Here is an 18357-nt window from a genome sequence, read left to right as displayed (position 1 = left end):
TAACCTCCTCAGCTGTAAGAAGACTCTGGAAAAAACCAACCGCTTCCTGGCCAATGCTGTCTTCATCCTCAAGCCAACTCCCCCCCGCATCCTTAATGCGACGTATAGCCAGCTTTGAGCGCTTCTCTCTCACTGAAGCATGGAAGTAGCGTGTATTGGAATCCCCGTCCTTGAACCACCGTAGGCGCGCCTTTTGACGCCAGTAGTCCTCTTCAACCCGAAGACTGTGCAATAGGACGCCTTTTGCCCGATGGAGATCAGCTCTCGCTTCGTCCGTCGGGGAAGCCTCGAACAAGATTTCCTTTTGCTGGACCTCAATCTCGTTTTGCCGGACAGCCTGAAATATGTTGCCAAAATGTTGCCTGCTCCAGTGGCGTAAGCATGCCTTCATGCGCTTTAGCTTGAATGCCAACCGGTACATACCATATCCCTGCGTAGGAAGCTCCCAATTGCTCTGCACCGTCGATTGAAACTCCGAGCTAGAAACCCAGAAATTTTGGAACTTAAAAGGTTTCGGAACACTAGCATCGGCCCCCCGCAGATTCACCAATAAGGGCGTATGATCAGAGGCAGCCCGATTAAGATGCTGGACCGAGGTATTTGGCAGGAAGCTGAGCCATTGGTGGTTGGTCAGAACCCTATCCAACCGCTTCCATATCCTAGATCCTGACCTAACGCCGGACCAAGTATATGAGCTTCCGGAATAAGGCAACTCCTGAAGATGACAATCAGAAATTGCTGTGTTAAAATCAGAAATGGCCCCCAGGTCTTGATGTGCCCGACCCGTATACTCCGCCAGCGTACGGATAGCATTGAAATCTCCCCCTACCAACCACGGCCTTGTGATCGAGCTAGCAAGGCCCCGGAGTTCCGACCACAGAGCATGTCTTCCCACCCTTGTACATTTAGCATAAATGAAAGAGGCAAAGATAGTCTCGGTCCAAGAGTCATGACCCGCCATGACATGGAGAACTTGCTCTGAGTTGTGCAGGACATTAAAATGAAAACCACACCGCCAAAAGACCCAGATCTTATTTGAGGGATTAAATAAACAAAAATCAAAAGATAACTTCATCCGCAAGCTCTCAATATTGGACGCTTCAGCCATAGGCTCTAAGAGTACTAAAACAGCAACTTGATGAATACGAATTAAAATCCGCAAGCGACTTACAGAGAGTCTGTTCGTCGCTCCCCTAATATTCCAAATAAGCAAATTATTCATTGGAGGTAGAGTGGAGAGGTACCATGATGGCTTTAGCAGCCTGCCGTGTCAAAACCTGTCGGGTCAGAGGGGTGTAAGCTCGCTTCTTCCTTGCCTTTCGCGAGAGTACCATGGTGAAACCATCTGCATCTCGTTCAGCAAATTTCTGCTGAACCCGCGGCCCCAATGCCTTGCTGAACTGCTGAAGAGAGACAAACAGTGTCGCCCTATCACTCGCACCCACCTCTGGCAAATCCTCCCCATCCGAAAGGGAGCCTTGAGAGGACAGCTTCTCATGCGCAGCTTGCTGGATTTGCGTATCATCGCAGATACGCCCCAAAACTGGAGGGGTTGTAGAAACAGGCAATGGACCACGTGCTTCTACGGGTTGCACAGGAGCGGGGGCGCCGCTATCCTCAAACTGACCCGCCGCGACTTTCAGGCACTCGTGACTAGAGGAGGTAGGACTGTTGTCCACCTGCGCCTGGTGAGCCATAGAGACATGTGATGGCTGCCCCAGGTCTTCATTCTTCTGGTTTGTCTCAGGTCTGTTGATGAGAAGCGCTGGTTGCGGAGCTTTGGAATGCTGTGCGCCATTCTTTCCTTCGTGGGCCTGGGCTACCGCCGCCGCCGTCAGAGGCCTGGATCCATTCCTGCGATGTTTGTGTTGCCGACAGCCATCACTGGAGTGCCCTTGTCTATTGCAAAGTGGGCAGTATAGCGGCAGGTTCTCGTAGAGGAGGCGTTGCCAGAAACCAGAGCTGCCTGTCCCAATCCAGATGCGCTCCGGTAGGTCGTGTGAGACATCAAGATCCACGCAGATTCGTGCCACACTGGGCCTCGCCAAAGATGCAGTAGCGGTATCAATTTGTAGAGGGTTGCCAATGGTGTTGGCAATAGAGAAAAGTGACACCTTATCAAAAAAATGGATTGGTAAATGCTCTAACGCAATCCAGACAGGGGCTCGTGAAGATTCACTTGCAACTGAAAATTCTGGGCTCCATTTAAAAACACGCATAGGGAATTCTGCAATATTCCAGAACCCCTTTGTCCAGCACCGAAGGAAATCTTCCTCCAAGCAAAACCGTATGAGGATATGCCTCTGATCTAGCAAACCGACAGTGAAAGTGGACTTGAAACCAATCGCTGAGAGTGACTTACGGGTGACATCCAGGCTTGGCCTGCCATGGGAGAATTTTCCAACCACAGCGAAAGTGAAAGGAGCAGAAAGCTTTGCAATATCCTCAGCCGAGAAGAGGACGGCCGGCTCTCCACGGTACTGGGCAGCAGTCTTGATCTTGCAAGGAGATGATGAGGACGAAGGCTGCGCCTGGAGCACGGCCGCAAAGGAGCGGCCAGCCCCCCCTCCAGGCGGCTGAAAGCCAGCCATGAAGAAAACCTAAACTACCAAAAATAGAACCACGGCAACCCTATGCTAGAGAGAAAAAACACTTTTCCAAACTTATCCCGAGGGTTATTTCTCGATTCCTCTTTACTAGCATAAACTTGTTAATCAATGTGAATCAAGCATATGGCTACAATAATGTAATCAAACTTGCTTCAAATTAAAATATCTAAGTGTGTTGATCTCTCTCAGATCGAACTTATTTTGAAAAACGTGTATTCGCTATTTCTCGCTAAACGAGTCGTAGAAAAATTAAATTTGCTAACGAAATGTTTTTAAATTATAAAAGGGATATTTTTGCATACAAATGGACTTGAAACGGGTGAAATAAATTATTTGGGATAAACCGGTGAATAAATAATTAAATAACCCAGTAAAATAAAATAAAAAAAGAAAAAATTCGGGTTCTCACATGTGTGGCATGAAAATTTTATGTAATGTGATCATAACATGTCTATTTCCAACTGGTCTTCTTTAAACTTTTATGAGATCAAATCAGATCAAAATCAGAGTGTAAATAAATCCAAACTTTATTTATGCATAAAATATTCTTAAAACATTAATAACCAAAAATATCGTAAGAACATTTAAAATAATAAACTCCCAATAAAATTGTACATCATTTAATAACATAATACCTATACAAGCAGTATGCTCATGAAATATTTTGGGTCGCAATCCCTTTGTAAGCGGATCCGCAACCATGAAGTTTGTCCCGATATGCTCTATTAATAACCGTTCACTCTGTACTCTTTTTTTAATAGTTTAGAACTTGATATCTATATATTTAAATTTTCTCAAGTTCCTGTTGTTATTGTAATATAAGACAACTGACTTATTGTCACAAAATAATTTGAATGATCTTTCAATATTATTCACTATACGTAATTCTGTGACAAAATTTCATAGACAAATTCTATGGTTGGATGTCTCTTAACAAGTTATAAATTTTGTAGCCATAGTAGAAGATGCTATAAGAGACTATTTAGCACTCTTTCAGGATATGACACTTCCAATTAACAAGTAGATATAGTCTGACGTTGGTTTCATACTATCTTGGCATTCAACATAATCAGAATCAGTATACCCAATGATCTCGAACTTATCTGACCTTCGATATGTGAGCATGTAGTCTTTTATTTTCTGTAAATACTGCAAGACCTATTTGATTATCTTCCAATGATTTAATTTTGGATTGCTTAAATATCTATCCAACATTTCAATAATGTAAACAATATTCGAACGTGTACAGATTTGAGCATACATTAGACTCCATACTACTGATGCATAAGGAATTCTTTGCATTTTCTTTTTTTTTTTTCAAAAGTATTATTAGAACACTGATCGAGACTAAACTTGTCTCCTATAACTACAGGGGTGTTTCCTGATTTACAATTTTGTATGTCATATCTTTTAAAAACCTTTTCAATATAACTCTTTTGCAATAATCCCATTATACCCCGAGAGCGATCTCAATATATTTGTATATTTAACACAAAAGATATATCACTAAAATCTTTCATCTCAAAGTTTTTAGTTAAAAATCTCTTGATTTCATGCAGCAAATTCATATCGTTGGTGGTAAGCAAAATGTCATTAACATATAATACCAAAAAAATATACTTAGTCTCACAGAACTTATGGTATATACAATCATCTACTAAATTTATCTCAAAATCAAATGAGATGATCACTTGATGAAATTTAGAATACCATTGTCGAAACTTTTGTTTGAACCCATAAATAGATTTTTTAAGTTTATAAATCATATTCTTTGGATCTCTTGATACAAATTTTTTTGATTGCACCATATAGATTGTCTCATCAATATTATCATTGAGAAACACTGTCTTTACGTTCAGTTGGTGTAACTCAAAATTAAAATACGCCACTAATGCCATGATTATTCTAAAAGAGTCTTTCAAAAATATCGGAGAGCAGGTTTTTTTATAGTCGGTACCTTTCTTTTGTGTGAAACCCTTAGCGACAAGGCGAATTTTGTATCTTTCCACATTGGTTTTGGAATCTCTCTTGATTTTAAATATTCATTTACAATCAATGGGTTTCGCTCCTTCTGGCAATGGGACAAAATGTCAGACATTATTGTCTTTCATGGATTTAATCTCTTCATTCATGGTATCGATGTACTTTTGAGAATTTAAACTTTTCATGACTTGACGAAAGTTGATTGAATTATCTTCCATCAATTCAGTGTCATTATCATATTTTTGGAGAAAAATAATGTAATCATCTGACACTGTATTTCTCCTTTCTCTAGTGGATCTTTTTAATGGTACTGATTTTTGGAGAGAGAGAGTTTGCTCTTCTATAATTGTTTATTTTTTAATATTGTAGTGATTTGTTATGTCATGATCAAGATTAGGAATGGGATCCTGAACAAGATCAATTACACCTATGAAAATATTGATATATTTCTCTTTAAAGACAATATCTCTTACTGTATTTTCTCCCCCAAACATGATATCCTCAAAGAATTGGGCATTTTCTGTCTCAAAATTGATTTAGTCGTAGGATCATAAAACTTATAACCGTTGGATCTTTCAAAATATCTAATAAAATAACAACTAACCATTTTTTAATCCAGTTTCTTTTCATTTGACCTATAAAGTCTTGTCTCAACTGGACTTTTTAGACATGTAAATATTTTAAACTGGAATTTTTTCTTATTCAAAACTTATAAGGGGTTATGATAGTTATTTTAGTTGAAATTCTGTTAAAAATATATGCAGCAGTCTTAAGTGCTTCTCCCTAGAGTGACTCTGGTAAGGTAGAATGAGATAAAATACTCCTTATCATGTTTTTAAGTGTTTTATTTCATTTTTCAACTACACCATTTATAGTGGGTGAACCTGACATAATGTACTGTGGGACGATATCACATTTCTTTAGATATTTAGCAAATGGTCCTGAAAGTTGTTCACTTGAACCGTCATATTTTCCACAGTACTCATCACCATGGTCAGTCTGACGTTTTTAGTTCTTTTATTGAGTTGGTTCTCAACTTCAGTCTTAAAATTTTTTTGAACACGTTCAGTGATTGTGATTTTTCAAAAATGAGATATATATAACCATATTTTGAAAAATCATTTATGAATGTAATAAAATATTGTTGATCATTCCAAACAGCTGTAGAAAATGACCCATAAATATCTGTATGTACAAGTTCTAAGACGTGTAAGAATCTATTGGTTTCAAATCTCCTTTTATTGGTTTGTTTCTCATTTATACAGTTAACATAATCATTAAAAATATGTAAAATTCAAGGGGTCGAGAATTTCATTTGACACAAGTCTTTCCAATCTCCGTTTTGAGATATGTCCCAATTTTCTGTACCATAATGCAGTCGAATTCTCGTTGGTTAATTTTCTCTTTACTCCTCTAGTACTCAAATATAGAGATTCATTAAATAAAATAATTATATCAATTGAATATAGATTATCATAGTGCATTAAAGAACCAGAATCAACTAATTTTGAATCATGAAATAATTTAATTTTTTTTATTTTTAAATGAACAAAAATAATCAAATTTGTCCAAAATAGAAATAGAAATCAAATTTTGTTGAAAAGACGATATAACAAATGTTTTATTAAGATCCAAATAAAATTCGATCTTTAACAATAATTTAAAACTGCTATTGCCTCAATTTGAATTGTTTTGTCATCGCCTATGTAGATATATATATTTTTTGTCATTATGCTTTCGACAATTCAGACAATCTTGCATAGACACGCTAATGTGAGTTATTGTACTAGAATCTAACTACCATGTATGTCTAGGTACTGAAATTAAATTAACTTTAGAGCAGACCAAATTAAGAAGTATACTTTTCTTAGCACACCAAACATGATAGTTGGTGCAATACTTCTTTTTATACCCTTTAGCTCCATAGAGGAAACAATTATTCTTCCCCTGATCAACTGATTTATTTTGTTGTTTCTTTTGTAGTGCCGTACTTGCAACTTCTTTATCCTTCTTTCTCTTAAGTCTCTTGCTTTTATTATTAGAGATTGAGACTAGATGAGCACTCTTTGTTTCATCTTGTTTCAATCTTTCTTCTTCTACACAGTATAAGATGAACTCATTTAGAAATCAAGTTTCTTTTTGACAGTTGCAACTCACCTTAAATTGGCTAAACTATGTAAGAAAAGATATTAAAATCCAATTTACTAGTAACTCTTGAGAGAGTACCAATTTAAGTGCATTTAATTTCGAAACAAGATAAGACATCTCCATGATGTACTTTCTGATATTACCTTTACCACTATATTTTATTGAAATTAGGCGTGTTAAGAGCGTACTAATTTCAGTCTTTTCATTCTTGATAATTTTTTTTTCAATGTCTTGAAAGAACTCTTTAGTTGTAACTGTCGTTTCTGATATTGTTTATCTGAATGCTTCTGGAACGACTTTTTTAATGATCATTAGATACAAGCGATTTGATCTCTCCCTTCTTTCCTTATCCCTCTTTTCATCAGAGGTATTTTGATCTATAAGAGGTAGGAGAGAATCATCCCTTAACGCAAGGTCAAGATTCATTACTCCAAGTATTATCAAGAGATTTTCTTTTCAGAACTTGAAATTTGTGTCATTCATCATAGAAGTATTATTGATATTGGTAGTAACATTCGTAAAATCATTTGCAACTGAGCAGAAAATATAAAATAATTAAAACAAACTCACATAAACCAAAATAATAATACATTCAAATAATGGTAACTCTATCTCAAGGTACCGATGTTTCATTAATATTTTGTCTTTGGACAAAAATATTAATTATCATTTACACAATTATAAATACTGACAATAATAATATGTCAAAAAATAACTTTTCTTTTGGACCAATTTATAATTCACATATAAAAAAATCGAATAATTATCACGTGTTTATTACCACAAGTGCATATGCAATTTTGTTAAACATTAACCTTCTTTTGGGCTAATCAATAATTGTAAAATTACAAGTATCCAACTAGCTATATTCTAGAATAAATTAATTTTCACAAAAAGGTTACTTTGGTGGCATATTATTTCAATTAATTTATTTTAAAATATATATAATCATACCAATATTTAAATTTAAAATTACACAAATTACACAAAAATTTTTGATCAAAATCAATTTTGATCAACTCTGGTCAAAATATGGTCAAATCTGATCAAACTAGTTAATTGGATCAAAACTTATTAGATCAAAAGTCGATATCCATAACTTGACCCAAATTTATCATTCAATCCTAAAATTTTCTTGAAATTCTTAAATACCTTATAGTGGGTCAAACATACAGATTTTGTAAGATTTAAATGTCTTATTTAATTTTTTAGGGTTCACTTAAATTAGAGAAATCTTAATATTCTTTACATAAATATAGGCATATTATTCTTAAACAAAGAAACAAGCCAAAGAAAAAAACTATTAACACTTGTGTCTTAACATATTAATAAGTTATATATCATGTGGGCCCTATCGTAATTGTTAAAACACAAGATCTGTATCATGATACAATAGTAAACAATCAATGAACATGCTTCCAAGACTTTCTGTTGAAAAGAAAAGGAAAAAGACGAACAACTTTCCGAAATCAGAAACCAAGCTAGTCAAATATATATAGACAAAAGCCACAAGGCAGCATGCTGTGTCTATATGATCCAAAGTCAACTGTTGGAATTCATGGTCCATTTGTGATCAATCACACGCAAATGGTTGCCATAAACCATAACATGATAACAAACAACCAATGTTTGTTTTTCGTGGGATCCAAAGGTATAAAAGACATTGTGAGGACCCGTAAAATTTTTCTTATTTTATATCATTTAATTCTATTCCTTTTCATGCATTTTCTTTATTTTATTTTACTACCTTAATTTTCTAGACATTTTATAAGTGAATATAGTTTTCAAAACATGTTTCTAGTATAAGTTAGTTCGGGTTAATTTGGAAGTGTAATAAGGACATGGGACCCGCTAGTACGGTAAGTGCGATAAAATTTTGACGACTAGGTTAAGTTTCGTGTTGAGGGATATTATTTTATAAGGTGCTAGGGGATAATTAGAGATTAATTATCTAGGTTAAGCTTGGAAGACAAAGGGATAAGAATAAACTTAAGAAAGGCCAAGTGTCATGAAACCATTGGATAGGGACTTTGACCAACTTTTCTTACCTTTACTAAACATCAATTTTGACCAATTTTTCTTCATTTCTCATCTTGCTTGGCCGACTTTTGAAGAGGAGAAAAGAGAGGAAATACTTCATCTTGTACTTCAATCCCTTGCTTCAATCTTGATTTCCAACCATTGAAATTGTAGATTACTCCATCAAAGTTGCTTACTAAGGAGGATTAAAGCTTCTAGTGGAGGGATTTGTGAAAGGAAAACCCTAAGTTATCATCTTTGTTGAGGTGTCAAGGTACTTTGCTTACAAACTTTCTCTTTGTTCATGCTAATGTCAAATTAGTGGTTTTTGGTGGCTAAATATGATAGTTTATGGAAGATTTTATGGTTTGAGGTAGAATTAGCTAAATTTCAGATTTATTGATGAATTTTCTGTCCTCATATGATAATTATTGGTTGGCCATGGAATGATGACTTGATATGGTGTAAAATGAAGCTTTTATATGTTAGTTGTAGTTGTTTGCGGAAATTTCAAAATTTGAGCGGAAATTTCAGTTTTAGGGTTTCAATCTGCCCTGTTTTTACACTGCATGTTCATCCTTGAGGGAGGCGGAATCAGCCCTTTCCCAAAACATGAAAGTTGTTGGTAATTTAGTTAGCTAGCTACTGGTAAAATTTCAGCTCAATGAGAGTACTGTAGCTCATGAAATGACCAAAATACCCTTGACTGCCCACAAACCTTGTTTAACGGACAGTTTTCTGTCCTGACTGAGATTTCGATTTTTGCTTATGAAAATGCATGATTTGGCTTTGGTGGTCTTCATAAGAAATGTAGGTATATGTCTTGGTTTCGAAACGCCATAAGATTCGTTTCAATCTGACAAGTGTAGCTTCAGTTGTGGTTATTGTGCCGAAAGGTGTGTTTTATACTCTATGATGTGTATGTGGTTGATTTGAGATGAATTGGTATTGATTGTAGGATGGAAAAGTAAGGAAATGTAGGGGATATGCTATCCAAATTTTGGGAATGTTGGATTTCTTCGAGTTTGGTTTGGTTTGGGATATTTATAAGAAGGGCTTTTGGGGTTGTTCGAGCCCTAGATCATGTTTTGCACCCTTGCATTAGTAGTTATTTGGCGAGGTCTACGACTTGTAGTCGAGCCTAATTTGTGCATTTTATTTACTGGATTTGTGGCTATGGGAACCATAATTGTTTACTTTGATTATTCTAGGGTTTCTTGGTGATTAGAACCCTATTTTGGTTGAAACTTTTGAAGTATCCTTGCTTTAACTGGTGAGTGTATCACTCCCCTGAATTATTGCTAAAATGGTTATCTGTACTTGCAAATTGCTATTTGAATGCCTTTATCGACTGTTTATTTTGTATGAGACGAGTGTGTACTTTATCACACTCGTTCTCTGGCCTGTGTGACTTGTTTCCTGTATATACTTGAATCTGTTACTTGTGCCTGATATGATGTCGTTTGGAAGTATATCCAATGACCTTCCTATTAAATCTGAGCTCAATCTCATGGGGACTGAATTGAATCAAGCCAGCAAGGGCTTGGTTGAGGAAAATTGACAATCCATGGGTGCCTGTTCTTGAAAAATCTTTGGGTATTGGAGACTCCAAATTTCTGGTATACTCTAGTATTACCATTCCTGTTCCTGTTTGGCGTTCGGACCCGGTAAGGGGTATGTTTGGTGAACTGGATTTTGGCGTAAGAGGGGTCTACGGACATGAGTGTTTCATTAAACGTTGACGGAGGATCAACAAGGCTGGATCAAGTATTGCAACGGGGATTTGACTCCTGAGAGCCACCTGTATCCTTTAAATTGTGGTGTTCGTTCATTTCTCTTACTTGATGTGTATATGTGCCCTAAAAGTGTTTTCTCATGATTTCTATTGTTATACTTTTGGTACCTCATTGAGCTTCTAGCTCACCCTGTTCCGTTATCCTTGTTTTCCTTACAGGGAACAATCTTTTGGAACTTCGATGTTTTGAAGAATGAGTTGAGCTAGTTAGAAATTCTTTTGTCCTTTTGGTATAGCTTCTCGACAATTTGGAAACCCTAAATGTATCTTAATACGCTGTTTCCTTTTGGGTTTGTAAACTTACTAATATGTATATTTTAAAGTGTTTCCTCATGTTTATGTGACATATGTATTTGGGAATGTACATTCCCTCATGTTACATAAAGTTTACTTGTACTTGGTTGGATTGTGACGTGGCAGTCACTGTTCATCCGCGGCTTGTTTTCGTTCTTCGTTCCATTTTTTTTATCGGTCGTTGTAGCTCTCGAGCACTGTATTATCTTTCGGAACAAGTATTTTAGGGTGTGATTAACTTAGTAGTCTTGGCGGCACTTCCATTTCGTTTTGATTTTTTTGTGGGAACGTTGTACCAAAGATTGAATGTATCTTTTAGTTCAGCTCAAGTGGGTTCTGAATGTTTATCTTCTCGAAGTTCCTTTGAGCGTTTGGTAGGGTTTTCGTTTGTTCCAAATCCGTAGACCCAGCGAGAGTTGGGCAGGTGGTTCGCCGAACCCTTTGGTTCGCCTTAGGGTGAGGTGGGGCTGTCACAGACATCATAACAATCACAAACACACAATTCATAAAGAATGACATTAGGTCCACGAAAACAATGAATCTGTTACCATAAATTTTGTAAACTTGAATCTGAAACATGAGACAGAACCACGGAACAATCGGTCAACGTCGAATTCGTAAGACATAAAAAAAAAAACAAATTATTGAATCCAAATTATTTTCCAAAAATCAACCATATCCTACTCTGATACCACTTGTTAGTGGTTATTTATATTTAACTTTTGGTGAAAATCGAATTCGCAAAACATTAAAAAAAACAAATTATTGAATCCAAATTATTTTCCAATAATCAACCATATCCCACTCTGATAACAACTTGTTAGTGGTTATTTATATTTAACTTTTGGTGAAAATCATCACCTATTAAACTCAAGATCTATATGACGATTATTAATAAATAAATTAACAATATAATTGCGGAAACGTACCTAGATGCATGTTGACAAATGAGTACTTGAATCTCTAGATACTTTGGTGTGGTCTTCCTCGTCAACACATATTTGCCAATTCTTGAGAGAGCCCTTTAATTTCTCTCTGGTATCTTTCTTGACGATAAGATATCAAGAAAGAGATATTTTGTGATACTAAAAAATACGACATTAAGAATACGTGTGATTTAGAGACCATAACCCTATTTATAGATAACATTTCTGTTGTCTTTTGAATTTTTATTTCAGTCCATCATAGAAATAGGAAATACTTTTAAATTTTTACATATTAAAGGCCCACACCCTTTTAAATACAATAAGCCAAACCATATTTAATCATTTTAATTGAATTTAACCTTGTTTGACAGTTTGCAACACATAATTGTTCGCATATAAATCCAACATTGGATTAAGGATCCAACATATTTAAAATCAACAAATGAATACAAAAGATTACAGGTAAAATAAGTATGAAAAATACATTTTTTAAATAAATATTCATTTATTCAAGATATGAGCAAACCAATACAAGATAATTGAAGGCGTTCTCCCCCTACTGAGCCACTAGTCTAAAAGACGGGATTTGGGCAGCATCCATAGCAATACAACCTCGCACCTCCCTAGGAAGCTGGAGATGCGACTCAAAAACTTGCGTGGTACCCCCTTGTAGAGCAGCTAGCCTATCTGCCACCCCATTTGCTTCTCGGAATATGTGTGTAAAAGACATAGCCACTTGATCCAAAAGACGCCGAATCCGCCGCAGGACATTACATAACAACCAACCTCCCTGAGCCGAAGAGTTGACTAACGATACGAGTACCGCCGAGTCCACCTCTACTAGAATCCCACGTAACCCCTTTGCCGCACATAAAAGGAGCCCCTCTAATACTGCTAGAGCCTCTGCCTGCAGAACTCGTTTTTCCCCAAACTCCTTGTAGAATGCCAGGATAACCCTACCAAAAGAATCCCGGAGCACTCCTCCTCCACTTGCCCTCCCGTTGACCACACTAGCATCCGTGTTTAATTTGTACCGCAGGGGCGGTGGCCTTTCCCAGGCAACCACCACTGGACGTCGTTTTCGAGTTCCGTCGGAAGCGAAGCGTGCCCATACACAGTCCCGGTCGCCGTTGAACTGTGTCTTGTCCATCTTTTTTGCTCTTCCCAAGTCATGCAAGAAATTGCTCACCTCAATAATGACCTTCCGAGCTGAGAACGCCTGTCCTTCAAACCTCGCCTTATTCCTTCCCTGCCATATGAACCATGTTACCACCAGCGGGAGTACACACCGAATATGATGAGCGGAGATGCGTATCAGCGATGTGGCCCATTCCCTCCATAAGAGCTTAATATCATCCGACGGCAAGTGAAGAATGCCAAACATACCTGCAAAATGTCCCCAAACCTCTCTTGCCACCGAACCATTGACGAAGAGATGTGGTAAGGTTTCTGCCTCCTCCAGGCAGCAGGAGCACCTGGACACCACGGGCAGCCCTCTTCTACGCATCACCGAATCCAAGGCCACAAAATTGTTCATCAGCCGCCAAGCAAAAAATGAAATTTTCAAAGGTGTACCTTTATTCCAAATCATCCCAGCCAAAGATAAACCATCCCGACGTTGCCGGCACAGCTCCCAAGCCATGCTTAAAGAAAAAAATCCGGTCGCCGACTTCGCCCACAGGATTTGATCATGCCCATCCAAGTCGAATGGAGTCTCCACTATGACCTCCACCAAATTACCCGGGAGCCAGCAAAGTAGTCGGTCCCTATTCCATCCTTCCCGCCCCAAAAACTCAGCCACCAAAAAGTGCGGCCTGTCTCCATCTGTTGGAACCAATGCATCTAAGGGGCCCAGCTCACACCAAGTGTCCAACCAGAAATCTACCATTCCTGGTCCCAGACTCCATGTAATCTGTACCTCCGCCAACTCGCGTATGCCGATTAGCCGTTTCCACGTCCCCGACGGCCGTGCCACCTCCGCCTGCAACGGATGCCGGTCCCCGATGTACTTAGAATATATGAAGTCCGACCATACGGAATCCCGTTGGCGTAATCTCCACCACAGCTTAAACGTGAAGGCTTTGACCATATCCTCCAACAACCTGACCCCCAATCCACCTTCCTCTGTGGGAAAGCACAGCCGCTCCCAGGCCGCCCAATGTGTACGTTTAGCGTCGTGGGATTTGTCCCATAAGAAGGAGTTAAAAATTCGTCCCAGGGCCACTAAGACTGCCTTGGGGGGCTTAAGCACTTGTAAAAGGTATAGCGGCATCGAACTCAAGACGTGCTTTATAAGAATTAGTTTCCCCCCCATAGATAACAACCTCGCACTCCAATGGTAGACCCGAGCCCTCACCTTTGCGATAATCCCATCGAAATCAACAATAGAACTTCGACCCCGAGAAATGGGGACACCAAGATATACCAGCGGGAAAATTTGCCGCTGGAACCCCAGTATACGAGTCACCAACTCCACTTGTGCCGCCGACACCCCAGACGAGCACACAAAACCACTCTTCGACACATTGATCTTCTGGCCAGAATACTGCTGGTACTGCTTGAAGAAGGCACTAACCGCTTGTAAAGTCTCCCGTGAAAGCCTGGTGAAAACAATTACATCATCGGCGAACGCCAGATATGGTACCCGCATTCCTCCAGCCTGAAAAAACCTATGTCGACCTTGCTGAAACAAGGAGTAGAGGCCCTTGCCAAAATACTCTGCAACCAATACAAAGAGCCCCGGGGAGATTGGATCCCCCTGTCTGACCCCCCTCGTCGATTTAAAAAATCCAGCCGACTTCCCATTTACAAGGACAGAAAACCAGTTATTTGTGACCAATCGAAAGAATAAATCCACCACTGGTTCCTGGAAGCCAAACGATCTCAGCATGAATAGGAGAAAGGACCACTCAACTCTGTCATATGCTTTTTCCATATCCAGCTTTAACATGAGGTTCGGAACCTCCAACCGACGGTCCAACTCCTTTGCATGCTCCTGCGTCACAAGGATATTATCCATTATTTGGCGCCCCGGCACAAAGCCCGACTGCCAAGGAGAGATCAGGCGGGGAAGGAGCTGATTCAACCTATTGGACACTAGCTTTGAAATAATCTTGGAGCTAACGTTACATAGGCTGATGGGCCGAAAGTCCTGCCACTGAGAAGCCCCCTGAATTTTCGGTATTAACACGATTGACGTACTTGTCACCCCTTTTGGTAGCCATCCCCCTTTAAAATAATCTTGTACTGCAGCCACCAAGTCCTCCTTAATTATCTCCCAACATGCCTGATAGAAACCTGATCCAAAGCCGTCTGGCCCAGCGGCACTATCTGGACAGATCGAGAATACCACATCGCGCACTTCCGTTAATGTTGGCAGTGCCAGTAGCTTCTCATTATCCCCTACAGTCACCTGTGGAAGGTCAAAAGGCAGCACGGGATGCCGATCAATACTCCTATCTGAACTGAACAAGGACTCAAAGAAAGATACTGCCGAACTCTTGATGTCCTCAACCTGAGTAAGCCATTGCCCCGACGGACCCCGAATCCTAGAGATGTAATTAGAGGCCCTCCGTTGCCGAACCACCGCATGGAAGAAAGCCGTATTTGCGTCCCCCTCCTGAATCCATTTGATCCTCGATTTTTGACGCCAAAAGCCACACTCAACGGCCAATTGATGCATATACGTCGCCCGAGCCTCATGATATGCAATCTTTGATTCCACCGTCCTCTCCGTATCATACTGCAATTCCGCGGTTCGCATTTCCTTCTCTAGGTCCGCCACTCGGTTTCCAATATGTCCAAAAACTTCCTTATTCCATACCCTCAGCTTGTCTCGCACCCCTAACAACTTTCTATAGAACCCTGACATGGTATGCGAAGTATCTCCCTTTCCCCATGCTTCCTGAACAATCCCGAGAAAGGAACTATGTCGAGGCCACACATTGAGAAACCTGAATGATGATGTCCCTTTCCTTCCTGACCCACACTGGATTAATAGGGGAGCATGATCAGACCGGCCCCGCGCCAAATGTACCACTCGAGAAACTGCAAACTGTTCAGCCCAATCCCTGTTAACCAACGCCCGATCTAAGCGCTGCCACACCCTCCCGTTTGTCCATGTGTATTGAGGGCCGTCAAATTCCACCGAGGTAAGCTCACACTTAAACAGAGTGTGGTTAAACTCCTCCATGTTTCGTGCATTTGGTGGTGCGCCCCCAAGCCGCTCTGAGGCCTCCGCGATGATATTAAAATCCCCAGCCACCATCCAGGGCCCCAGTCTTGACGCGGCCAAATTCTCCATGGCCCCCCAGAGTGGATGTCTAGCAACTCTGGTGCAGCGGGCATATATTGCAGAGAGGAAAAACGAACCAGCAGAAGAGCTAATCACCATGTCCACTAGCTGATCAGCTAGTGAGCTAAAAGAGATGTTAAATACAAGGTCCCACATCACCCAAATCTTCCCCTCCACAAAGGATGCTGCCGAGTGGAAACCCAGCAATCGTTTGACATAATCTAACTGGACGTCCTCCGACATAGGCTCCAATAAAATCAAGATTTTCATGTTAAAATCAAACTTCAGTTTTTTTAAATAACGAAGTGAATCCATCTTAGACGCACCCCGTATATTCCATACCAGAAAATTAATTGATCCTAGCATTAGAACGAAGAGCATACCTAACGTGAGCTTCTCCTCCCCTTACGGATGATCTTGGGAGCCTGTCCATATTTGCCTTCCCTCCCACGCTATCCGAATGGGGCAAACTCTGCTCCTTGCTCGATTCTCCCACTGCTGAGTCCTTCCAATTCTGCTATTGCCGGCGCGATAGGTCCAGCCGCTGCGTCAATTCCACTTGCATGGCCTGCCAGTCCTGACAACACAATGCTCTCTCCGATGTCCCACGCACTGGACTGAGCGATCGAGTACTTCTCAGATTGACAACTGGAACCCCAGCACCCTCATCACCCAGCACCCTCATCACCCACTTTCTCAAGGATCCCAAAAGAGTTTCTGATCTCTACCGACGCTGCCTCTGTCTCCTGGGTAGCCACCACACCTCCTGCCTGTGCAACCCTCAACGCCAGTATCCCCCCTGAATCCACTGCCTCCCCTCCTACATCATCCGTCGACGACTCGCTGCGCCCCTCCTGCTCCTGCCCCACACCGTTAACCACTGCCAATGCATTTCCATCCAAGTCCCCCATCTCTATCTGCCGTCGTGCGGAGCCCTCCCCCGCTGCCGTCCATCCCTCATCCACAGTCGTCCCTGCATCCTTCCGCACCTCAGGCTGCCCAGAAATGCCTGCCTCAGCCCCTCCATCTCCTCCCTCCATTCCTGACTTCCGAATGTCCCGCACAGCATCCCCCTGCCGCCTTACCCATGTTGGCCGAGAAAGTGTCTGCTGTGGTTGCGAAATCTTGGTAGGTTTCAACGTCGGGTGCTTCTTAAAACACTGTTGCTCTTCGTGGCCAAATCTTTCACAGAAAGAACAAAACTCAGGCCAATTCTCATACTCAACCTTCTGCCAGAAGCCATACTCTTCCTCCCCGATCCAGATCCGTGACACAGGCTCTTGCGTAACATCCATCTCCACCAATACCCGTGCTACCGATGGCCGCCGCAGATCTCCCGTTGCTGCATCAATCTTCAGTAGGCGACCCAAAACAGAGGACAGCTTTTTCAGAACCTGTCGGCCAAAAAAGGGTATGGGTAAGCCAGGAAAACTGACCCACACCGGTGCAATTGACATTTCCTTGTTGGCTGTGAAATCCAAGGACCACTTTGATACCGACATAGGCGAGCTTCTTATGAACCACGTACGGCGGACAAAAAGTCGAGTATAATCCTCCTCTAATGTTGGTCTGATGAGAACGTGGTCATCATCTAAAAGAGCCACCGCACACTCCCCCTTCAGACCCAGTGAAAGAAAGAACTTCCGCACAGTCTCCATTGGGGGCCTGCTGTACGAGAATCTGCCCACAAGTGCATGCTGAAACGGCAAAGCCAATTGCATGATATCTTTTTTCGCTATTCTGAGGGCAGGCTCCCCTCTATACGTAGATATTGACCCAGGATTAAATCCCTCCTCGCTCCCTGCATCTGCTACCACAGCCGCAAAACTCCTCAGAGGCTGCGCACCCTCCATAAGTCCTGCCGGCGGCGGAAAAGCCGCCATGGCAGATCTGCCTCCAACCCTAACTTTCCTTATTTGTCCAAAGCCGAGAGAGAAAAACTACCTAAAGAAATATGGACTATTATTAGCTAGCAATTTATTTTTTTAAGTATGAAAAATACATAAATACAAGGAAGGTAATAATTGTATGTATTCATGCATAATAGATTAGACGAATTTTAATTGTGTCGACGAGAATGTTAATGCATATTCTAACACTCCTAACCGATATTGTTCCACAGTTAACCACCCCGTGGGATCGTGGGTTTTGTTCCTGACGGCGTTGGACAACACAACAGGCTAATGCCTCACCAAAAGGCCTCGACTGGGTGGGGGACACTACAATAGGTTATTAAAGTACCCCAGGACTTCCTCCCTTAGCCAATGTGGGATCATTACAATCCACCCC

General features: G+C 40.6%; 2 protein-coding genes across 2 annotated transcripts; both read right to left on the bottom strand.

The window, feature by feature from the left end:
• Positions 1-12330: 12330 nt before the first annotated feature.
• LOC113780434 lies at positions 12331-16311 on the bottom strand. Its single transcript, XM_027326236.1, has one exon. The coding sequence runs from the start codon at positions 16309-16311 to the stop codon at positions 12331-12333; it is 3981 nt and encodes a 1326-aa protein (XP_027182037.1).
• Positions 16312-16736: 425 nt separating this feature from the next.
• LOC113780433 lies at positions 16737-17951 on the bottom strand. The gene has a single exon (XM_027326235.1). The coding sequence runs from the start codon at positions 17949-17951 to the stop codon at positions 16737-16739; it is 1215 nt and encodes a 404-aa protein (XP_027182036.1).
• Positions 17952-18357: the final 406 nt, after the last annotated feature.

The sequence above is a fragment of the Coffea eugenioides genome, chromosome 8 (genome assembly GCF_003713205.1).
Source record: "Coffea eugenioides isolate CCC68of chromosome 8, Ceug_1.0, whole genome shotgun sequence".
NCBI lineage: Eukaryota > Viridiplantae > Streptophyta > Magnoliopsida > Gentianales > Rubiaceae > Coffea > Coffea eugenioides.
Note: the sequence above shows the minus strand (reverse complement) of the source record. Positions and strands in the feature narration are given on the sequence as shown.

Coding starts and splice junctions, on each gene's coding strand:
- LOC113780434 (XM_027326236.1), bottom strand. CDS start 16,311: ATGTCGGAGGACGTCCAGTTAGATTATGTCAAACGATTGCTGGGTTTC.
- LOC113780433 (XM_027326235.1), bottom strand. CDS start 17,951: ATGGCGGCTTTTCCGCCGCCGGCAGGACTTATGGAGGGTGCGCAGCCT.